Here is a 25,550-nt window from a genome sequence, read left to right as displayed (position 1 = left end):
ATAACACGGGAATGCTGGACAAGTGAGTCATCAGTTATACTGTGTTGCTTGCTCAGATATGGGAAAGAAAAGTGATTTAACTGAATTTCAACGTGGAATGATTGTGGGTGCGAGATGTGTCGGAACGAGTATCAGCAAAACGGCTGCACTTGTGAAGTGTTCTAGAGCAGCAGTTGTTAAAGTGTACAAAGAATGGACAATCAAGCAAAAAACCGGGTCTCAACGTCAGACTTGTGGTCGTCACAGGGTACTGAATGCTCGATCAGAGAGAAGGCTGGCCAGGATTGTGCAGCGCAACAAGAGAGCAACAGTGCGACAAATTGCAAGTGATCTTAATCAAGGAGCCATTGTGAACGTCTCTGAACGGACTGTTCGACGCACATTGCGCCGTATAGGGTATGGAAGCAGACGACTGAAGGGGTGGTCATAATAATTTGGCCACTCAGTGTATAAATGCAATAAAAAATTTGCACCCTTGTGTTATTGGCTCTACTTACTGTTCATTACGCTCACTAAACCCGGATGAGGGGGTTTCAAATTTGAAACTATTTTTGTTCAGAAAGCTGCACATTTTCTTCAAAATGATGGTCTGACTTTAGTTTATTTTTAACCGAATTTACAAGTTTATAGAGAATAAGAATGTATATGTTTATATACGTTTTTCTGAAGATAAAACTTAGGCCAAAAAACATATTACCTAAATGTGTTGCATCATAAACTGGAATGTCCTAGTCCTAGTGTTTTCATTTTATTGGGCACCTGGGCCGCGAAGTGACCCGAACTGGAATGTATTATGAGCCTCTTTCACTTAGTGGAACACTTAGCATTGACTCCAGAGAATTTTTAAAAAAATCCCTGTCAGGAATACATTTTGAATTGTATTTAGTGTAGCTTATAACGAGAAATCGGTTTCAGATTTGAAATCAGCGTCTCGAAAATATATGAGATCTGATAAAAAAATCTCATGTTTTTCGGGAAAAGAGTTATTTAATTCAGTGCTTTTTAATTTGTTAGTGTTATTTAAGTGTCAGTGTTCTTTAATTTAAAAATCTCAAAAGTATTGTTAGAAGGATTTGGATCATTGAATTCAATTCCGGATTTTATTGGGACAAAATTTAAACCTGTTATTTTGTTCGGTTACCATTGCAGGGCTGTCAACTCTCTACTCCTTTTGTAAAAATTTATTCTAGTGGTTGATAAGTTAATAATTTAAAGTATTATTTTTTTTATAAATTTAATCTTATTTCTTACATCACTTCGAAAAAATAATTTAAGTTCATATGCAGCGCCACTTTGTTACAGCTCTATCTTGGTGAGGATTTCAAAATGTTGGTAAAAGTAGCAAACATTCTGATAGTTTTGGTTTTCGAATGTCTACCACTCTATAAAACATTTTACGAAAAGCTGGCAAGCCTTCATTGGAATATAAATCCTCGTTAATATTTTTTAACATAGAGAACAATTTAGTAATAGTGTGAAAATTTCTAATAATAATGCTTTACAGTTTCGTATTCATTTTAAATGCTAGCCTGCCAACTACTACGCTTTTTGCGAAATATTTTATAGAGTGGTAGACATTTGAAAACCAAACCTTCAGAATTTTCGGCAATTTCGCCAACATTTTAAGAGCATCACCACGAAAGAGCTGGAGCAAAGTGGCGTTGCATATGAACTTTCAAATTATTTATAAGTAGTGGTGTAGAAAAATAAGTTTAAATTAATAAAGATTAATACATTAAAACATTAACTTAGCTACCACTCGAATAAATTTTTCCAAAAGCGTCGGAAGTTGGCAGACCTGTTAATGGCATATGCTGCCTGAACCCAGTTTCACGAAAAGCTTATTATAAAAATAAATATAATTTAGTTTATGTTTAATAATTGTAAAAGGTAAATAAGCTATTTAAAAATTTAAATATGTTTATTATAAAATGTTGCGTAATAAGGTAATATATTTTTAAAAGAATATTGCTTCTAGTTTTACGCTTTTCTTAGAATACTAAATTAATATTACGAGAAAATACCGTTAGACAAGGAATAATTAAATGATTGTCACGTAAAAATTACTCTTTTTTTGGTTGATTTTATGTTGATGGCAAACAAATCAATCTCAATCTTTTTGTTAATTAAAGAACCAAAGCATGCTATTTCTTGGCTTATAAGAAAACGCCATTTGCAATAAAATAGACTTTAACAATATTATGTTTTTATTTTATACGGAGAAATTTGCTCGATTGCGATTACGTTTATCCAATAAAATGAATTTCAAAATTTAGATTTTAAGGTTTTAAGTAACTTACATCATTTTTAAAAGTTGAGTTCTACACTGACTATCACTTCAACGTCAGATATCCATAATGAAGAAAAATAACATCATCAGACCCAGATTAGGATTAACTTTGTTCAGGTAATTTTCCCAATAGTTAATATTGCGAAGAGATTTTTTTTGTAAGTCTGAATTTTTGAGATGTCGTAGACCTAAAAATAAAACAAACTAACATTGATGAAGGTAATCAATTATGGTTTCAATTTATTGAACTAAATAAGAGTGAACCAAAATCACTGCAAAAATAGCACTGAGTTATTTTGCTATGAAAATGAGAAATTGGATATTTTCTTTCATATTTGTTTCTAATTATGGAGAAATATGTGTAAAAAGTAATTTTAAAAACTATATTTCGAGGTGAGTTCACTTCGGAAATTTTTTTTGGATGACTGAATTCACTGCTTCATTTTTTAACTTTGCTATCTTGTGTGACATGTACAAAGCGCAAAATAAAAAAGGAGTCAAACTTAATGGTTCGAGGGGGTACCCTCAAACATGCTAAATAATTAGTGCAGACGGTATTTTAAATTACGAAATCAGACACTAAAACGCACTTTCTCTGAATAAACAGCTCTTTTTTTTTCTCGACGGATCCGAATTTCTGATCCCCAAATTACAGGGCAGTAGCCGCAATCAGGGAAATAGGGTCCTTAAAGTTCGATCAGGAAAGCGGTCAATGTTTCTGATATCTCGAAAACTGGTTAAGTGAATAGAGTTTTTTTTTTCTTCACCCAATTATAAAATTTCCTTTATCCAAAGATTTCATGCAAAAACTTTTAATAAATATCTATATTTTTATTATTATTTTATTTAATTAATAACAGTGTAAAAACTGTTAATTGTAAAGTATAGAATCTTTTATATCATTCTAAAGAAAGTGACTCTACATGGCAAAATACAAAATTTGAATAAAATCGGTCAAATACGTAGTTGCTGAGAAATCGAATTTTAAAAAAAGCCGTATTTTCATTAATTTAAAATATAGGAAGCAAGTCACATCCTGTTGAAGTGCTATTTCCCTAAGTATTTCTTTTAAGCTAATAAAATAAAATAGCGTGGTATGTGAATATAATGTCGCGCATGTGATGTGATATGGCGCGTACGTGAATCTGCGTGGTATAGACATAGCGTTTACAAATTCAATCCATAAAACTAATTAAACTTTATAAGTTCATAATTTTACTAATAGGTTAATTAATAAGTTAATTAATAGTAAACTCAATTCATAAACTGTAAAAAAATGACACGCAAATACATTTATATTCCATAATAATCGCGCTGGCTTGTTTAATTTTCAATCGACCTTCACGTCTAACACTACTGCCTACTCCCGTTGCATACAGGTGTGAATGATTCATAAGTTATTCGAAGCGCTATTAAAACGGCGTCTTTTAGTGTGTTTCCTGTTTACAAAGTACTTAAAATGCCGATCTTTAACAAAGTAACTTGATCATTAGCGTTTTTAATTAAAAGACATCTAAGTTGTTTTTAATGAACTGCGGAAGAAAGTGAATTTACATTGAAGCGTTTTTGACGTAATCTTTTTCAACTAATCGATTTTTTTTCTTCAAAATAACTTATTTTGCGTACGAGAGAAAATAGACTAGTTTTTTTAAATAGAAAAAAAAGCTGAAATGGGTTTTTGTTGCATGACGAATGGTTTGAAAAAAGTAATTGGAAAAGCTGAGTGTAGTTATTGAAATGTGGAAAGTTTAACAAATGATCTAACCAAATAAGCGAATTTTAAGTGCAAGTTACAATTAGTATTTCAAACTAGCCGAATAACTTCAAAAAATTTCAATTTTACATATTGGGGGGACCGGAAAGTAATGTCGTTTCTACGCATTAAATATTCATTAGTCTCAAAAACCAATTCATTTTTTTCCATCCATTTTGATTCATTTTCGATCAGACATTGAAAGGTTGTTGCTAATGAGGGTAGAATACATTATTGATTAAAAATAAATTGTTGTAACAAATATCAAATGCACCAAAATGGCATTACTTTCCGGTCCACCTAATATAAATTTATCTTACACGAAAAACGTTTTTCTGAAAAGAGTATTGCTTGAAACTAACAAACATATATGAGTTTGTAAATAACTTATTATTTACAAACACCCCGATTCGATTTTTATTGCTGTATATTATACATGAGTTGTAACTTTATATAGTACTATAACTTTATATAGTACAATAGTTAACTAATAGTTAAAGCGTAAAAAACTGTTTTCCTTTTACTTATTATTTTTGTGACTGATGGAAATGTTTCAAAAATTTAGAATGTAGTTATTAGGCTACAGGATCAATATTTTTAAAATTAACTTTGCTTAAAACACGCATGGAAAAATAAGGTATCTAAATTATCTTCAATGAACAACAAATAAGAAATAATCATTTACATAAATTGCAAAAATTTGCCAGATTGTTAAATATTTCCCGAAAAAATTTAGCTTCTAAACAAAAGCACTTTTAATAACCATCGCAACAATAGCGTGCTACTATCTTTAATGAGCCATATTTTCGTCTACAAAAGTTTGAAAAAGTTTGACTGAATAATATTTTTTAAAGAATTTGAAATTATGACCATTTAATTAAAAATGTCATGCTTTTAAGAGCAATTATTGTTTTTAAGGGAAATTTTACAGGAACATTGCACAGTATATCAAAATTAAACTTTTTTATTTATTTGTTATTCATTTTAGTTTTTTTTTAGAAATTCTTTCGATAAATAAAATTTTCCTTCAATGAAGTGCTTTCTAAGAATGCAACTGTGCAGATTTGAATTTTGCCCAAAAATATAACTGTTAAATTGATACAAAGTATTAGTCTTTATGAGTGCATTTATCATACTGGCGAAAATTAATAAAGTATAAAATTTAAATTTTTTAATACTTTCATAATAAAAAACTTTCACCGAAGACTTCGCTTTTATCTTTAACTTAAGTGTTTATTTACTCGAAAATAATATGTGAAACAGACGAATGAAAATTGGTTCATTTGCTGGTGATTTGCTTTGTTGTGAAATTCGCGTACAATTTGAAGCACTTCATTTTTCTAATAACGTACCTGCTAACTCCTTCGAGATTTTTTCGGAGATTTTACTTTTACACTCAAAGTAGATTTATAGGAAGCTAATGTTTATATATTTGAATCTCGTTTTAGCACAATAATTGTTTTGATTCATGATTGACTAATGATTAAAAACTAAACTTGATTTAATGGTTGAGAATGTGATTATTTAAATTATTCAAAGAATAAAAGTTTGATTTATATGATTAAAATGTGATTATTTAAATAATTCAATGAATAAAAATTTAATTTAACTGATTTAATGATAGAAAATTTTATTTAAAAGGCTTTTTACTACTATTACCGCAAATAATTTATATAAATAAGTAGAAGTTCTGTATTTAAATAGAAATATGTAAAATATCTGTATAAATAAATATATAGAAGTTTCGTATATTAATTTTATTAATTTAATTTTAAGAAGAAAATAATTAAAATATTTTTTCTTACATTAGCCAATTCATTTATTGTTTATCTCTATTTAAGAAAACTTTTGTCGGAAAATTTAATTGCTGTACTGTATTGCTTTGAACACCAGGATTTTGAATGAATTAATCAAAACTGATATCTATTCGGTAAATGTTAAAAAAAAATTATAAGAGGAAGTTTATGTTTCTAAATTTTATTTAGGGGGAAGTAGCCGTTGTGACTACCACTTTTTATTTAATACGAGGTAGACTTGGTTGCTACAGGAGACTAAAAATGCAAAAAGTGGTAGCAAAAAAAAAATTCAAACTTTTATTAAGAAGGTAAAATGAGCAACTTCGTTTTGCATATTTCTTTTAGTTTTTTTATTGAAAGTGAATGCGAAGACTAATTTTTGCTTAAAATATGAATTATATGAAATGTAAATCATAGTGGTAGTTAGAATTGAATGATTAAAGAGATAAAAAATAAAAGGAGTTGAACTCTCCCACTTTTTACATTTTTAACTGCCCGCGGCATACCTGCGTAAATATTTATCTATAAATTTTTTTTAAAGAAAACTATACCCCTTTAAAAATATGTAAGATCGGAAAATTATTACTAATTTCTTTTGTTATGTAATCGTCCAGAATCATTTTTTGAAACTTTATAATAAATTGTGCTTTTTAAGAGAGTCCATTGTTGAATGCATAAAAGAGGTTAAGATCGAAATACCAAATTCAGTATAAAAAACGCTTTTTAAATAGCAAAAGGAAAAAGAAGAATGCGCCAGAAGAATTCTTAACTATTCAAATTTTTTTTAAATGGTACTGAAGTGTTCGTACACTTAAACTAGTTTAAAAATATTTAAATTACACCATCAAATAACTAAAAAATTTTGCATTTTCTTTTTTTTTCCTCCTTTTTTCTCCATTCATACCACCTCTTGACTCATCTCGAAAACAGTGGCACAAACAAAAAAACAAAACAAAGCATGGCACGCGCAAACAATTTACTTTCTATTCTTCTAAATCCAGCGTGAACATTTGCATCTATTTAATATTCCGAGCGTCAAAATACCTCCCTGTATTTTTGTTTCTGTGGCATACATTTCAAATGTTATCAAAAAAGGATGAGCCAATCCATCTTAGGCCTTAGAGTTCTTTCCACAAGAAGCCAATATGGCGAAATTCTTTTATTCTATGTTGGCAGCTTCTGGACTGTTCTGACATCTGAAGACAATTTCATTTCCTGGCTGTTAAATAAACAGTCGGAAAGGAGGTCGTAAGCTTCAGAACAAGCTAGAAAGTGGCGAAATCGGATGATTTCGTTATGTTTCTTTTTACCATTGAAATTTAATATTTATAATTCCAAACAACAAAGGTAGCGTCATTCTAAAACGATCGTTACAAAAGTTTATCTTTGCAAGTATTAGTTTGAAAACGATTTTGAAATTTTATTTTATTCATAACGGAAAAAAATTATGTGTACATGTCAGGTAACTAGATATATTTAATAATAAAATAAAATAAAAAAAAAAACATTTTACGACTAACATTTTTCACCTACCCTAAAAAAAACCATTTTGTCACTCTTAGAAGAAAACGTATGCAAGCATTATTTTGAAAAGGTGTAGAGAAAAATATTCGTGAAGATAAAACGCATTATTTTGAAAAGGCGTTGAGGAAAATATTCGGTGGGGATAAAAATGTATTAAGAAAGTGGTTTGCAAACTGTATTTTGTTTTAGCTGGGGCAAAAAAAAAAAAAAAAAAAAAAAAAAAAAAAAAAAAAAAAAAAAAAACGAATTATTTCCATTCATTTTCTTCTTTTCGTGAACTTGTAAAACATAATTTTTACTTAACTCCATAATTTTCTTCTTTTTATTAATTTTTAGTTTATATTTGTTATCAAGTAAAGTTATCAAGTTTGTCGGAATGTAGTAGAAATTTTAATTGACAATAAATACCGTTTAATAATAATACAACGGCTAATTTTGTTTCAAGCAAACAAGAAAATGATTAAAACTTAAGATATTTTTGAAAATACGGTTCTAATTGAAATTTCCGCGCACTTCGTATTTTGCCATTTTAATTGCGTTTTTTTAAATTATGTAAAAAATTTTATAACCATAGAATTCAAAATTATTCCGACTATGATGAAATAAAAAAATGTAACAAAAAATAATAAATACTTATTAAAAGTTATGTTTTGCTTCGACTAATTTTAAAAATCTTTTTAATTAATCTTCGGATAAACTAATTTTAAAATTGTAAGTAAAAATTTTTCGATTCGCTTAAAAAGTTCTCGAGATAAGGTGAAATACGCAAAAAGTAAAATTAACATTAAAGTATCAAATTAATGACCGTTCTCATGACTAAACTACTGGAACCATAATTCACAGATATCAGCTACTCCCTATATTTCGGGAGTCAAAAAAAGGTATGAATCCGTCGAAAAAAAGGCATGTTTATTCAGAGAAAGTTCGTTTTTGTGTCAGATTTCGTAACTTAAAATGTCGTCTGCACTAATTAATTTGCATATTGATTTCACCTCTTCGAACCTTTAATATTGGGTTCTAGAACGTGTTGATCCGATCATTAGATCAAAAAATGTTCAGAGTGGCCCGTTTTCAATGGGTATTTTGCGCACACTGTACAGAAAAATATACTGCAAAGTGGTAGCCAAATTGAAATATATTATTTACCAAACAATTTTCATTTTAAACGAAACTTATATGGTTGAACAATGGTAGTCGCAAACTCAAAATTGGGTCGGCTTTTCGAAGACGGTTATAAAATAATTTAGATCACTTAACTCTCTCTATAAAAATAAATTTGTATTATAAAAGTTGTTTTAGTTCCTAAAAAAGTCATTGCTTAGTGTTCATATTGAAAAAAAAATTTACTTCATGTTTATTATCATTTTACCTATCTTTTATTGACATTGCCTTAAAAAAGAAGAGGAATTGATTTTCACGTAACTCGTTTTACATTTTAAGTGACACCCTTATTTTTGTTTCTTCCCCCTTCTTAAAGCTTTAAGGAGAACTTGGAACATTTTTTATGACGGGATGAAAACGATATTTAATTGACAAGATTTACGATTTTTTAAGAAACACCCTTTCACAAGGTTAGCTGAAATATTCATTGAAATAGGGTTTTATATCATGTTTTAAGTATTTTTTTTAAAGTAAGAGTGATTTTTTTAAACTAAAATTTGTGTTTTTTATGAACGAAGAGTTTTAATTATCTGAGTAAATACAGTTTTTAAAAATCTAATTGCCCTTTTAAATTCATTTCAACACAATAAAATTGTTTTTTTTTTCCTTTTTTTTTTGAAAAATATAGGGTCAAATGAGATATAACATTTCTAATAATTGAAAAATAAAGTCTTTTTAAACAAAGTTTAATTTAAATATTGAAGTAAAAGAAGAATTAAAAACTAATACAATTCAATTTTTTTTTAAAAAGTATAAATTTCGGAAGATACCAGTTTTCGGTTGATAAAGAGTTCCTTTTTTCCCTTTTTTTAAGCCCCTTTATTGACTCGCTTCAGGGGTGAAAGTGGGATGGAAAACAGGAAATGCTGGTAGGAAAACCATTTCAGCTAAAGTTAGTTTTTTTCAATAGCTAGTTAGGAGTTTACGAATTCTTTTTTTCAAACTATTAAACAATATCAACTTTATCTTGGAAAAATAAGCAGTTTTATATATATATGCTTGCTAAAATTATAAAAAAAATTTTGATAGATACAGATATTTTATTTTTCTCGAAAAAAATGCTAGAATGAAATGTCTTTCGCACCGATATTTGCTTTTTTCTGTTTCGCTGCATAAGGGCTTTCAGTAACGACTCGCTTTCGAATCTGCGATGATGGAATTTTACAGTTTAAACTTCGACCCCTTAATAATTGGAATTACGTACCCAGTGACATTGCAAGCTATAATTGTTTCCAAAGCACAATTTGTCACGATTTCATCGCCAAATTGAAATTTATAGTCATCAAACTTTCCACCATTTTAAAATAAGTTAAAAGACTCAAATTGTAGCTGGAGCTCTGTGCTTGGTCACAAAACAAGTTCTTGCCATTTTCTGAATGCTATCTACATAAGTTATTGTAATATAATCACAAAAGTATCGTCGATCAATATTCCGACCTCTTTAAGCTTAAATTTTAACTTAAGACTCCTACTGGATGACAACGCAAGTTCCAATAGTTCTTGATCACTAAAAACAGAATTTACAGTCTGATTATCGTCAACTGAAATTCATGGTTTATAGAAATTGTAAATAGCTGAAGATCGAATTGCAATTAGAGTACAACTGTTTAATGACTTTACAATTTAAAATGGTTTCAACAACATTCCAGCTGCCTAAAAAGCCCTAATCGTAACTGCAAACCTGTGCTTGATAGCCAATTTCAATCATTTCTTAACAACTAGAAGTCGTCATTTATCTCCAAAATAAAAATTATAGTTAAATGAAATTTTGACCAGCTAAAGAGCTCTAATATGAACTAGAGTTCTGCGTTTGATGGCTATGTAAATTAAATGGATTCATAATCAAAATTCATTTTGATCTCTTTCCTATCAGTTCTATTGAAAGTTTCAAAATGCAACTGCCCCTCTGTTCTTGCATTATAAGTTTCAATCCTTTTCCTGTAACTTCCTGCAATTTTTTAACGTCAGATTATGGCCAAAATGGAACTTCTCGTCAAAAAAAATTTGGCTTTTTAAAATATTCAAATTTTCATTATAGTTTATTTTTTGTTGCCAGTAATACGCTACAAAAAGCATTTATAGTCATATTATCTTCAGAATAAAAATATCGTCAATTGAAATTTCGACCAATTTCCGGTTAGCTAATAATTGTTCACATTTCAACTGGCGCTGAATGCCTTATAACAAGTAACAATTGTTTAATAAATGATAAAAGCAGTATGTTTTGCTATTTTGCCACCAATCAAAATTTTGAAGACTTTACATGAGCTGATAGATAATTAGAATAAGAAAATAATTAAATAAAACAAAAATTTTAAAAACAACTCTTTCCTAGTTGACTAAAAAAGGACAAAATTATTTTTTTCACCATTAAGAAAACTCGCTTCTTTTTAAGAAAAAGTTAAGAGAGAAGGGAGGCTTCTTAGACCTCAAATGAGTAAAAGGGGAAGGGAGGCTTTTTAGAACTATAAATGAGCGACTAAAATATTACTTCATTAATTTTGTCCGGTGAGCGGTCAAAAGCTTGATCCATTCAAAGTTCACAACATTTTTAGACATACCTCCAGAACTGTTCCTTTACACACTATTTTAAAATTTGTTAGCCTAATAATAATTACGTTAAAAAACCGAAATTTGTAAGCTAATTATTATTTTTTTGGAATTGATTTTATAATATTTTAAAAACAAGATATAAAAAAATGCATCGTGTTGCACTACTTATTTTGGAATGTCAAGAACAAATATTTGAGCAGAATAGGTGAGCATTTCTGAAGAAACAGTTTATTTTTTGGGAATCATTTGACAATTTTATTAAAATTGATTTTACTACATCATAGTATGTACATTAAGAATTATTTTAAGAAGGATTATTTGTTTTACTTATAGCTTTAACTCTGGGATTAGAGTAGTTCAACAGTTCTTTTTCATATACTTGAAATAGGAAAAATAAACTGAAATCGTACTATTAGGCCTAAGGTTCAGTTTTATTTCCCTTACTTTTTTTAAATACAATTTGCTTTTGGTACAAGCAATCTTCTGTAATCGATTTCAATTCATAATTTTGTAGGCGCTGCAGTCTATTTTAATCATCACACCATTATAGTATTACTGGTTCTGCAATCGCCTTACAATGACCTATAATATTCTTACATTTATTTTATAATTTTATTGGTCAATCTTTGCTCTTAGTTTCATCTTTTAATTCTGAACTAAAGCTACTACAAGACTAAGTATCACATGATAGAGATGTAAAGGGCTCCTCTGGGCCAAGGCTCCTCGAACTACCTCCAAGGGCTCCTCGAACTACTAATTGACTATGACAAACAATCCTTATAGCAATACAAATAATCTTATAGCAGTTAACCCTTTCAACCCTTTCAAGTTTTTCAACCGTGTAAAAAACGGCTGCATCCACTTAAAGTTTATAAGACAAAACTTACTTGCGTTTAAACTCTTACTACCACATAATTCCTAAAATTCACTAATGAGGATGATGATGATATCACTTGCTATAGTCAGCCGTTAGAAATGATGTTCCGCGGAACCCTAGGTTTCTGTGGAAAAGTCGTGAGGGTTCCAATAATTATGAAATTGTTTAGCCATTTATGATTTTCGAAACCTGTAATTAAATTTATACCCGATGAAAAATCCATTTTTAATTTAATATTGACTTTATTTTTATGAAATTATTTAATTGAAATGCTTGTGAAGAAAGAAATTCCAAAGCACCGTTTTTTCAATTAGAAATGTCATTAACGAATTAAGAAAGGCATGTATGGATTTATGAAAAACTCTAGAAGTATTTCGCATCAAATAAAATTAACCGAATTCAACAATAAAGAAGTATGTTTCTATTTAATCATTCCAACGTTTATTTTATTCCTTTTTCGTTTTTATTTGAATGAAAAACGTATTTCAGCTCGTTTTATTTCAATCCATGCTTGCACTAAAACCAAATTAAGAACTAGATAAGATGCTGCTCCTGACCTGTGAAATCAGCTGTCTGACACAAAACCCAATTTTAAAACTAATATTAATTAAAAATAAACGTGATGAGAAAATTTCATTCTTCATTCATTCACTAAATATTTTTTTTAAATTAATAAAATTTAGATCATTACATGTTTTTAAAATAATTAATAGTTTTTCGTTAATTAATAATGTTTACAATTAATAATGAAAACTATTCATTAAAACTCGGGGTTCCGCCAAAAAATAGTTCATCATGAAGGATTCCACAGCCGAAAAAAAAATTAGGAACCGCTAGCAAGTCGATCCTAAATTATTTTTCGTTCCTTTGCAAGTCGATCCAAAATCGTCTTTTCGACTTACTTTGAGTTTCAAACTAAAAAAGTTTGATCACATATTAGACAAGTTGGAGCCAGATTCTGGACCGTGGATCAAAATGCAAAATCTTGTACTTTAAAAACCCTAGATGTTGAATAAGGAAACATATAATAAATATTTACAGTTCTAATGCTATATTTCAAAACTTATTGCAAAGATATTTGGATGAACGGGCAATTTTGTTTCATCATGTGGGGATAGAACCAACAATTATATAAAATAATTTTTTTCCATTTATATTAAACTTATTACCTCGTTCACTAATGTAGAGTCGTGTAATTCACGACTGCAGAAAATAACGTTCGAAAATGCTTCATAATAAGTAAAAAAATTTGAAAATGTTGTAACAGTCTCCTTTTATTTTAAAAGTATTACGTACATAACGTGAATTATTTCGCTTTAAAAATGCATTCCAAAAACGTTAGTGTTTTTCAGGGAAAAAAAACAAAGATACATTTAAAAAGTTTTATAATTTTTTTAAAGAATATTTACATGTCATAACTTTAATAACAAAATATTGTGCAGGAAAAAAACATTTCTACCACCAACATCCAATATAATATTTTCTATAATAATATTTGTTCTTATTGTTTATTATTTTCAATTTTTTCATGGTTTTACATAGTAAGTTTGAAAAATAAGAGAAATAACACTTAAATATACTAAGTATACTAAGTATATTTAATAGTAGTACTAACTTTTAACAAAAAGAACACATATCAGTATAAATGGTATTTTAAAATTAGACTAAACGAAATATTGTTTTTAAACCAATATCTGTTCCATTCTTTGCTGTTCCTGAACAACTGGTGTCGTTGATTTTAAGCCTTTTAGGTGTGGTACGCGGTAATTAAATGGTGACATATGGGATGGGGGTGGAACGTATCCAGGCACTTCAACAGGAACTTTCTCTTGCAAATATTTGGAACTGAGATTGTCAAGTACTAGCCTTTTTTCTAGTGTCAAAGGATTTACTCTAAATTGAGAGAGAACTGCATCATTTGCTACAGGCTTTTGTTCCAGGGGATCCTCCAATTTCAATTGTGTCTGCTTATCATTGCTGTCTGCAACTAACGCTTGAGCAATGGGAGAATTGGCCAAATTTGATGCTTGATGTAGTTGTACATCCCCTTCTTTAAAAAGGAGATTCGGCACTTGCTCTTTAGTGAACTTTTGTTGACTGAATTCTGGACCTTGAGCGAAAGCTGGCTTAATCTCGTCCTGACTTAAGGAAGGGTCAGTTTCAGAAAAGACTGTTTCCAAATGAACTTGACCAGAATTTAGTTTATTGTTTGCAGCACCTGATCCAACAGAAAGTGAAGCACCTTGAGCGCCTCTGGTAGCAAACACTTGCTTATCTTCACCAGAATAAAATCTAGATGGTTCTTGAATATTTCTTGATAAGTCACCTGAAGAAAATGCGGGGGCATCCACAGGGAATTCTACCACTCCACCAGATTCCAATATTCTATTTATTTCTTCCTCACTCAGTGTTAAAGATGATCCCCCGGGTCCACCTGAAACAATTATAGGTCCCCCTGAAATAGGAGCATTCGGGGAAAGTGTTCTACGTGCATTTGAAGTAATTGTAGAAGTTTGACTTTTCAAGTCCATTCTTTTTCGATCTGAAGAATCAGAAGTGCCGCTTGTAGGTTTCCTCACAGCAGATGCACGCGTTAACGATTGAACATTGGATCTAAGGGATGATACATCATTTTGTACTCTATTAACTGGTCTTGTTTCTTTTAACAAAGAATCTCTTATTCCTGGAGTGCTTAAAGGAGTATTTGAGGGAAATTCTACAACCCCACCGGAAGACAAAATTTTTTGAATTTCGTCCTCAGTAAGGGAAAATGATGCACCTCCAGGTCCGCCGGGAACTACAACTGATCCACCCCTCACACCTAAACCTGATACTGATTCACCTCTTGAACCAGAAGTAACTGTTGCCGTCTGTGACTTGAATTCTGTTCTTTTTAGATCAATGGGACGAACATTTACGGTAGGTTTTCTTGCCGATGATGTCTGTGAAACTGCTTGTGCATTAGATCTCATTGTTGTTGCACCTCCTCCATAAGCTGTACTTAATCCTGCTCCTGGAACACCTGATGGAGTGCCTGCGGGAAATTCTACAATTCCACCAGAAGACAAAATTTTTTGAATCTCGTTCTCAGTAAGGGAAAATGATGCACCTTCAGGTCCACCGGGAACTACAACTGATCCACCACTCCCACCTAAGCCGGATACTGATGCACCTCTAGAACTAGAAGTAACTGTTGCAGTCTGTGATTTAAATTCTGTTCTTTTTTGATCAATGGGACGAACATTTACGGTAGGCTTTCTTGCCGATGATGTCTGTGAAACTGCTTGTGCATTAGATCTCATTGTTGTTACACCTCCTTGATAAGCTGTACTTAATCCTGCTCCTGGAACACCTGATGGAGTGCCTGCGGGAAATTCTACTATTCCACCGGAAGACAAAATTTTTTGAATTTCGTCCTCAGTAAGGGAAAATGATGCACCCGGGAACTACAACTGATCCACCCCTCACACCTAAACCTGATACTGATGCACCTCTTGAACCAGAAGTAACTGTTGCCGTCTGTGACTTGAATTCTGTTCTTTTTAGATCAATGGGACGAACATTTACGGTAGGTTTTCTTGCCGATGATGTCTGTGAAACTGCTTGTGCATTAGATCTCATTGTTGTTACACCTCCTCGATAAGCTGTACTTAATCCGGCTCCTGGAACACCTGATGGAGTGCCTGCGGGAAATTCTACAATTCCACCAGAAGACAAAATTTTTTGAATCTCGTCCTCAGTAAGGGAAAACGATGCACCTCCAGGTCCACCGGGAACTACAACTGATCCTCCCCTCACACCTGAACTTGATACTGATGCACCTCTGGAACCAGAAGTAACTGTTGCCGTCTGTGACTTAAATTCTGTTCTCTTTTGATCAATGGGACGAACATTTACGGTAGGTTTTCTTGCCGATGATGTTTGTGAAACTGCTTGCGCATTAGATCTCATTGTTGTTGCACCTCCTCCATAAGCTGTACTTAATCCTGCTCCTGAAACACCTGATGGAGTGCCTGCCGGAAATTCTACAATTCCACCAGAAGACAAAATTTTTTGAATCTCGTCCTCAGTAAGGGAAAACGATGCACCTCCAGGTCCACCGGGAACTACAACTGATCCTCCCCTCACACCTAAACTTGATACAGATGCACCTCTGGAACCAGAAGTAACTGTTGCCGTCTGTGACTTAAATTCTGTTCTCTTTTGATCAATGGGACGAACATTTACGGTAGGTTTTCTTGCCGATGATGTTTGCGAAACTGCTTGTGCATTAGATCTCATTGTTGTTGCACCTCCTCCATAAGCTGTACTTAATCCTGCTCCTGGAACACCTGATGGAGTGCCTGCGGGAAATTCTACAATTCCACCAGAAGACAAAATTTTTTGAATCTCGTCCTCAGTAAGGGAAAACGATGCACCTCCAGGTCCACCAGGAACTACAACTGATCCTCCCCTCACACCTAAACTTGATACTGATGCACCTCTGGAACTAGAAGTAACTCTTGCCGTCTGTGACTTAAATTCTGTTCTCTTTTGATCAATGGGACGAACATTTACGGTAGGTTTTCTTGCGGATGATGTTTGTGAAACTGCTTGTGCATTAGATCTCATTGTTGTTGCACCTCCTCCATAAGCTGTACTTAATCCTGCTCCTGGAACACCTGATGGAGTGCCTGCGGGAAACTCTACGATTCCACCAGAAGACAAAATTTTTTGAATCTCGTTCTCAGTAAGGGAAAATGATGCACCTCCAGGTCCGCCGGGAACTACAACTGATCCACCACTCCCACCTAAGCCTGATACTGATGCACCTCTAGAACTAGAAGTAACTGTTGCCGTCTGTGACTTGAATTCTGTTCTTTTTAAATCAATGGGACGAACATTTACGGTAGGTTTTCTTGCCGATGATGTCTGTGAAACTGCTTGTGCATTAGATCTCATTGTTGTTACACCTCCTCGATAAGCTGTACTTAATCCGGTTCCTGGAACACCTGATGGAGTGCCTGCGGGAAATTCTACAATTCCACCAGAAGACAAAATTTTTTGAATCTCGTCCTCAGTAAGGGAAAACGATGCACCTCCAGCTCCACCGGGAACTACAACTGATCCACCACTCCCACCTAAGCCTGATACTGATGCACCTCTAGAACTAGAAGTAACTGTTGCCGTCTGTGATTTAAATTCTGTTCTTTTTTGATCAATGGGACGAACATTTAAGGTGGGTTTTCTTGCCGGTGACACCTGTGAAACTGATTGCACATTTGATCTGGTAGTCTCACCAGTTTGAGCTGTTCTGACTATTCCTGCTAGTGGAGCACCAGCTGTATCTGCTGGAAAGCTTCCTTGAGAATTTACAGGAAATTCCACGATACCACCAGATAATAAAATGTTTTGAATTTCTGTCTCAGTAAGGGTTAGTGATGCTCCTCCTGGCCCACCTGGTACAACAATTGGTTCTAACAATTCTGGTGAACCAACGGGGGGAGCAGCAGCTGCTTCAATATTCAATCCAAAATCTGTATATGGATTTCTGCTCTCAAAATTTGGTCTAATGTCACTGCGAGGAATTTGTGAGCCACGAACCATCTTAAAATCTTGATTAATCGTTTGAGTCGAACCTTGGCGAATCCCTCCATCTGGTACTAAGCTTGCTGTCTGTCCTAGTAATCTGGAAGTATCCTTCGCATCTACTATAGTCCCATCTTCCAGCACAATTACTTCTCTCCCAGCATCGTTTTCTGAACCATCTATAGTAATCAAAGGCGATCTATTTATTTTTGATTTGGTAGATGTTTTTACAGTCTTTGTAATCGGTTTTGGAGCTGGTGCAACTTTCTTAGAATCAGGTAGAACTATTTGTACGTCATCTTCACTTAATGAAGTAGGTACCTGTTGTTGAACTGGTTGTATAGTTTTTACTTGGGCAGTCGCTTCCGGCTTTCGTCGAATTGTTTTAATAATTTTCCTTCTAGCAACTTTTACACCTGCTGGTTGTGTTTCTAATGGATTTGCAACTGTTTTTCGTGTCTGTTCTGTCGCTACTGGGTGTGCTACAGGATCTCTTATCGGTGCCACAAGTGATGTTTTTCCTGATAGAAAAACTGCATCTTGTGATTGAAGTGGATGAGGAGGTGCACCTAAAACTAAAAATAATTACACAATTCAATAAATTTAAGATAAGTACAAACAACAAAAATGAGAGCACAAAAATACCGTTTCGTCTTGGTGTTTTTTCCATACAATTATAAAAAGATTTTTATTCAAATTATTAATGTGTCTCATTATTTAAGCGTGACCCAGTAAGTACTATGTAAACACATTACATAATGCTTTTGCTTCGAAATTTGAAACACTGCTGTTATTTAAAGATTTTTTTTTGTCGAAAACATTAGCGTAAAAAAAGTTTAAAAAGTCATACGTAAAAGTCATAAACAGCCAATATTTTTAGGATCAGTATGCTGCAAATACCTTCATTTTTTTTAAAATAAAGACAACAAAGTTCAACTAGCTGGGAAAATATGATATTTGCTTTATGAACACTCCCATACCTTATTATACCTTGATTTGCCTGTAAATTCGTCGGACTAGAACCAAATGAAAATTATTTGTACCAGAGAGCAAGTAATTATAATAATAGATAATAATAGCAAAAATGCAGTCTACCCTGAATAACTTTTAATCAAATGATCAAATCTTCATTTTTTTGAACAAAACCTTAATGGTTCGAGGGGGTTACCTCAAATATGCTAATTATATCCAGACGATATTTCAAGTTACGGAATCAAGCACAAAAGCATATTTGTTTGAAGACACCTTTTTTCCGAAGGGTTCAGAATTCTGATCCCAAAAATATAAGTTGTCGCCCTAATCATGGAAATATGATGCCAATTATTTGGTCAAGAGAGCGGTTCAAAGTTCGAACCCTTCAACGTTAATTTTACTTTTTGCATATTTCACTATATCTCGACAGCTTTTTAAGTGAATAAAAAACTTTTGCACAGATATATAACTAATTTCTTAAAAATTGAATTTTAAAAGTATGGCCTTTAAAATTTTCGATTTCTCACTAACCATTTGACCGATTTCGTTTAAATTTGATATTTTTCAATGTGAAATTACTTTCTTTCAATAATGCAAAAAAATTGCACACCTTACAATTCAAGAATTTTTTGATTATTATAAAATAACAAAAATAATAAATATTTTTTAAAAGTTGTTTTTGGCATGGCATTATGTTTTGGATAAACGAAGTGTATCCAAAGGACAACGAACCCAAAGACAAAAAATGTAATATAGTGTTGAATTTAGATGAATTAAATAATTTTTATTAATTAATTTGCTATGAATGAAAAACATTTTAAAATGTAAGGTATAAAAATTTTTAGATATTCGGAAATTTCAGATTTTTTTAAACATAAATTTGATTTCATGCCATTTGACCAATATATAGTCCTTAAAAATATATATAGTTCCTAAAAATAAATTATAGAATAATATTAAAATGACACTTTACAATACTACATTAATTCTTTCGCAAAAGGTTATAAGTTGACAACCTAAAGACCAACATGTAATATAGTAGGGAATTTAGATGAGTTAAAAACTTTTCATTAATTAATTAGTTAGTGACAAAAAAAATTTAAATTGTAAAATACGAAAATGTTTATACATTCAGATTTTTTCAAAAATTTAAATCTAATTGATCAATAAAAATGTGCTTAAAAATTAATTTCAAAAATAAACTATAGAATGGCCTTGCAGTTAGACTTTATTTTGAGATTACATCGCCAAACTGCAACACATAATTATACGTCATAAATTTTGTCTATTTGTCGATTACTTGGTTTTGGAAAGTAATCAAATGTACTTGAAAAGAAATTGAACTAAAAAATACACACGTGACACAATAAAAAGTAATGAAGGATAATTAATTTTACCTGCTAGCAGTCTATAATTATAACAGTTAGAAATTGCGACCTTTCTTCATAAGGTTCGCATAAACAATATCTACTTTTCAGATAAGTGCAAATAAATCAGTTTAGTTTATTTATTTATTTTTGTTCTTGTTCCCATAGCAACGAATTTTTTCTGGGTGCTCTAACAGCTTCATTTGGCTTCATCTGGAGAGTAAGTTATATAAATATGTTCAAGTATTTTCGAATCGAATGTAATAAATGAGTAATTTACTATTAAAACTATTTCAGGGGGAAAATATACTTGAGGGTACCCCTTGGCGAAATTGGCGACTTATGTTTGGCGCTATACCTGTTTGCGAGGAACACCGTGGTAACAGGAATAGCGGCCAAAACATAATGATATTTCAATAAAACATTGGAAAACTTCAACAAAACATCCGATAAAGATTGCAATGAATCCAATATAAGCAAAATTAATAATCCAATAAAAACGATTCTGAATCGAAGCAAAAAATAATGGAGTAGGCGCAGAAAGAAAAGGAAAAAAAAAGCAACTCACTTCTTCATTAAGCTTGAATATTCTCAGATTTAGGTGCACAGAATTATCTAATAACAGTTAGATACAGTCTAAATTTATCATTAATAGAATCTGCGTACCTCCATCGCCACATAAATTCGCCGAAATACGAATCGAAAATGGCGCCTGTAATACTGAACTAGCGGTGACATTTTTTTCTTAAATCCCTTTTTATAACTGCCCACATACCTTCGATCTTATTGACCAGATTCAAAAGTAAACTTACCAGCCGGTATCCAAAGTAGAACGTAGTCCTAACGGACCTCTGAAATTACATATACCGTTGAACATTTAAAAATAACGCTGAAATCTAAACCAATCAGAATCACGATTGGGTTTCAATATCGCCCGGCTTGGCGATCAATCGCGATCACAACTTGGCGAGAATCAAGGGACACAATCAAATATAGTCTACCCTATTTCAGAAGCATCATGTGAGCTAATATACTAGATTATTAATTTATTTTCACTAAATTATGCTTATTAAGTGTCTATCATCGGTTCGTCTATACTCTATATCGTCGTTAAAGAAAGAGATTTGAGATTACATCTTGATATTTAGATTGGATGCATACCTCACATAGGAATAATAGCCTTATATCATGTAACAGTTCAAATTGAAAACAGTTTTGTTCGCTTTTGAATTTTTATATATTAAGAAATTTCGATATTATGTGTAAGATTTACATCAAGCAACATATATATCTTTTTTAAATCTTTTTATTTTAGTTATTCATTTAGTCATTCAAAATTAACTGGCTTTATTTTTATAAAACAAGCATCGTTATGCAAATGAAAATATCATTTCATATAAATATTATTATTATTGAAAACTCTATGCAACTATATAGATTAATAACATGATTACAATTTAAAAGATATCAATCGAAGCTTAATAAATAAATATTCCTAAGAAACTGAATCGGTAATATATTACAAGATTAAAAACTTCATTCTCATCAATATAAAATATGAAAGGGAATTTTGACATTATTTCATTATACTTTTAATTCTATATACTTAGGACGAAATTATTATACTATATAATTAATTCTATATACATACTATATAAATAGGACGAAAATATAAAAATACTTCCATACTATTTCGATGCGAATAATTTTTAGCAGAAAAGGTTTTATTAGATAATACATGGCAAAACTGTTGATACAATTTGAAAAATCATTCTTAAGGCTTCTAGAAAAAAAAACTTTTTATCCATGCAAAATTTGCGTTGATAAAAATGGAGGTAAATACTTATTTCCTTTTTAAAGACCACTATAATTTTTCAATGCAAGTATTGCAATCTTATGGAATGATTTTAAAATTACTGGTATTTAAAACAATAAGATGTTATTAACTTTCCTCTCTCATTTTGGTCGATCTAAATTTAACATGGGTAAAAATTACACCACTTTTAAAAGCTTCAAGTATGATATTTCCAAAATATGTGCCAGCAGTTTTGCCTTCCAAAACTTTCCAAAATATTTGCTGCTAAAAAAAATTTTTTAAGCAAATAATTCCTATAAACTGAAACGGCCAGATATTCTTGACTAAAAACTTCATTCACTTTAAAAATATACAAATTGAAAATGCTAGTTGACGTGTCCCAAGTGCTCAAAAACAGGTGCCCATTTTCAAGACATGCCAGACGTGAATTATTAATTTTATTATCAATGTTAAAACATTATAATGTTTTTTTAACATTATAATAATAACATTAATAATATTAACGTTACTATTAAGTTCATTTACAATTTTATTTCTTCTCATTCACGTCTGGCAAATCTTAAAAATAAGCACCTGTTTTTGAGCGCTTGAAACAATTGGTATTTTCAATTTGTATATTTTTGAAGTGAATGAAGTAATATCCAAACTCGTGTTTCATTTCTTATCAATGGTCTTAAAATTTTGCTAAATTAAAATAAAATACATTGTATGTTTAAAAATGTTCTTAATATATCCTAAACGTCCTTGAGTAAAATTCAGCGTAAACTAAATTATTTATAAAAAATATTGAAAAAGAAGTTTTTACTTCAAATAAAGGTGAGAAAAGATTTTAAATTTCTATGCAAATTTTTTGGGATTCCCGGTTTTCAAGACAGTTATTGTGTCTAAGTAACTCATTTAAATCACTGAATATTTTGGGGAAGATCTTTTTTTATTATGATTCATTCTTTTTTCTTGAAGTCAAGGACAAATTATGCCTTCCTACACAAAAGAAATTATTAGGTTGGGTCACAGCTTTCTTGTCGTATTTTACAGCCGGATCTTTACAAGAATCTAACTCTCTAATTTTTAATGTCGCTAGGCTAACTCATAATGTAGCAACTTAACTGGTTTTCCCGTGAGACTTTAATTTTGAAATGGTAGAAAAAACTGCGTTTTGATTAATGAATTAGTTTTGAAAGGAATTTGATTAACATTTATGTTGAATAGTTCAAACATGCATGTGATAGGTCTTTTAACCATTTCATTTGAATTTGAAATGCTTACCTAAAAATTCTGCTTAGAATTGTTTACCGCTTGTGCAGGAAAGACGTACCACGCACGTCAAGATACTTTTGCTACAAAATCCTCAACAACGTGTTGTACACAACAGTAAGCGTTTTTCACATTTATTTTTTAAAATGACGCTTGTTGTCGTTTCATAAAAATAAAAAATAAAAAGATTGTTCCGATTTTTATAAGTCATCCAACACTTAAAATTCTCAGTGAGTGGACTGTTTTGTGTTTTGGTAAGCGCAAGCATACGTTTACAAGTGCAAGTGGTTAGTGCACTTGATATTGCACTAACCACTTAATTTGCACTTCAAAAATGAGATTTTGGCACGCTTGTAACCTCCTACTCACTTCGTTCAACAACTCCAATAATAGCTTTATAGACATCCAGCTTCTCAAATTAAAAAAAAAATTGCTAGAAAATTAAATTTATAACAGAACCATAAATTTCTATTGTAAATAAGTATTTCAACACAAAAGTTTATTACTCGCATAATGGGAGAGTATATGGAACTTTTTCTTTTTTCCCTCCAGTAGATTTTAATCAAATAACTACTACATATATCAAAGTTTTAAACAAAATGTATTCATTCTATAGACATAGAATTTTATTTTTTAAAAAAGGGGGGTATAGCTAATCATACAAAGCTAGAGAAAAACAGAATCCAATGATCGATAAAGGGAGTTCGAATTGTGACAATAGCCGAAATGGAGTGTTGAAGCGATTCAGGGGGGGGGGNGGAATTGACAAGTACAGAGCAAGTTATGGGTTTAGCTAGCCCCATTAGTTACGTTACGTTATAGAAATGTGTATCAGTTCCAATCACCTGTTTTTGTTATCACTCCAACCTTCGCATTGGAAGGACTAATAACTTCGTCACCAGTTTTCGTATGGAGCACTTTGGTACCGTAAGCATCACTTGATTTTGTGTTGAAATTATGAGTTGATGGTGCGATTTCTTCCTGCAAAAATAAATAAGAAGCTTACTAACAATTTTTATTAAATGAACACTGTTATATTAGATTACTTACTCTTAATTATTCAGAGTACAGCTAGGGCTGTTTGTATTTCGGGAAATAAAAGAAAAGTGGCAATAAAACCATTTCATATCTAATTTGTTTTCAGGATAAATGCGGAACCTTGGCTACCAAGATATATTAAAAGTTATAATGCATGTAAAGACTGTTTACTATGGTGGAAAATAACTCGTGATTAAGTTTTGTTAATCACGGACATTTGTTCCTTGTGAAAATGAGCTAAAAAGAAACTTGATTTTACTGTCAGTTTTGATACATTTTCCGTATACATGCGGCCCTGTACAACATTTGATTTAATTATAGGGATCAAAATTTTTGTACAACTGATAAAAATGCAGGTGGTGACAACTGTGCAACAAACAATAGCTGTGATGCCATTATAGGCATTGCATATTTCCTAGTTTTTACACTTTATTTCAGAAAAGTATAATTAATTTCAATCATTCTTAATTTCGTTCTAATTAAATAAAAACAATATTTAATTTTTTCCCCTGTCATTAAAACAGAATATAAATACTTCTATTATTTTCTTTTAACAATAAATGTAACGTCTAACTTTTTATACAAGAAAATAAATATTGTAATTCAATGTTGAGGCAAAACGAATATCAAAATCTATTTTTAGTATTACTTTCCATAAGCCGCTTTATTTTTTTTATTAACAAAAATGTTTTGGTTACAGGGTTATATTTTCTAAACAATTTAGCTTTTTTGGTGATTAGGGCCATTTAGGCCTCAGATGCCCAGTTCTAAAACAACGAACAAACAGATAATTCATGCTAAATCTTTTAAAAAACTAGCAAAATCTGTCTACTATTTACAAATTTAGTGTGTAGTTATTTGCCGTTGTGGCCAGACGGGCAAGCCGTGTAAAATTAGCATGGCATTCAACGTGTTAATGTAAAATTCTTTGTTTTGCAAATTTAGTTTGAAGTTATTTTTCACAAGACTACATAGTAATGATTCAAAAGTACACATGAAATGCCACTTTGTTTCAGTTCTCTCGAAGTCAGGTACTTAAAATTTTGGAAAAATTTACCAACAATTCTAAAGTTTTAATTCGTATTCGTCTACCACTCTATAAAATATTTTACAAAATGCGTAGCACTTTGCAAATCTTTATTAATATCATAACTGATTCATTAAACAATAGTAATACAACTTTTAATTTATAGAGGATTCTGTTTTACGAACCTAAATCAGATTTAAAGGTGGAGCAATTAATTGTATTTTATACTATAAAATTCTTGTTAATTTGCTGTTGTTGTAGTTCATTTACGTCTCACTAGAGCTGCACAATGGACTATTGGCGACGACTGGGAAACACCCCTGAGGATGATCCAAAGACATGCCATCACAATTTTGATCCTCTGCAGAGGGGATGCCACCCCCGCTTCGGTAGTCCGACGACCTGCACGCGAAGTCGAGTGCTTTACGGTAGCACAGTTTAACGAGGACCAATATCGCACACCCTCGGTCCCTACGCAGACTGATCCAAGTGGTCACCCACCCGCACACTGACCGCAGCCAGTGATGCTTGACTTCGGTGATCTGCTGGGAACC

General features: G+C 31.5%; 2 protein-coding genes across 2 annotated transcripts in view; one reads left to right on the top strand and one right to left on the bottom strand.

The window, feature by feature from the left end:
- The first annotated feature begins 58 nt into the window (after nt 1-58).
- LOC122270804 (uncharacterized) lies at nt 59-430 on the top strand. The gene has a single exon (XM_043049621.1). It carries the CDS (start codon nt 59-61, stop codon nt 428-430), a length of 372 nt encoding a protein of 123 aa, XP_042905555.1.
- Nucleotides 431-13,322: 12,892 nt separating this feature from the next.
- The window catches only part of LOC107436557 (elastin), a 23,011-nt gene continuing 10,783 nt past the window's right edge, over nt 13,323-25,550 (bottom strand). Inside the window, exons 3-4 of the mRNA XM_071181356.1 lie at nt 23,777-23,912; nt 13,323-18,097 (exon numbers count right to left, since the gene is read on the bottom strand). Coding sequence (XP_071037457.1) covers nt 15,372-18,097; nt 23,777-23,912 — 2,862 coding nt within the window. The 3' untranslated portion in view covers nt 13,323-15,371. The remainder of the gene's footprint in view (nt 18,098-23,776; nt 23,913-25,550) is intronic.

This window comes from Parasteatoda tepidariorum, chromosome 5, assembly GCF_043381705.1.
Source record: "Parasteatoda tepidariorum isolate YZ-2023 chromosome 5, CAS_Ptep_4.0, whole genome shotgun sequence".
Taxonomy (NCBI): domain Eukaryota; kingdom Metazoa; phylum Arthropoda; class Arachnida; order Araneae; family Theridiidae; genus Parasteatoda; species Parasteatoda tepidariorum.
Note: the sequence above shows the minus strand (reverse complement) of the source record. Positions and strands in the feature narration are given on the sequence as shown.

What these genes read in the sequence shown, in the direction of transcription:
- LOC122270804 (XM_043049621.1), top strand. Translation starts at nt 59, where the DNA reads ATGGGAAAGAAAAGTGATTTAACTGAATTTCAACGTGGAATGATTGTG.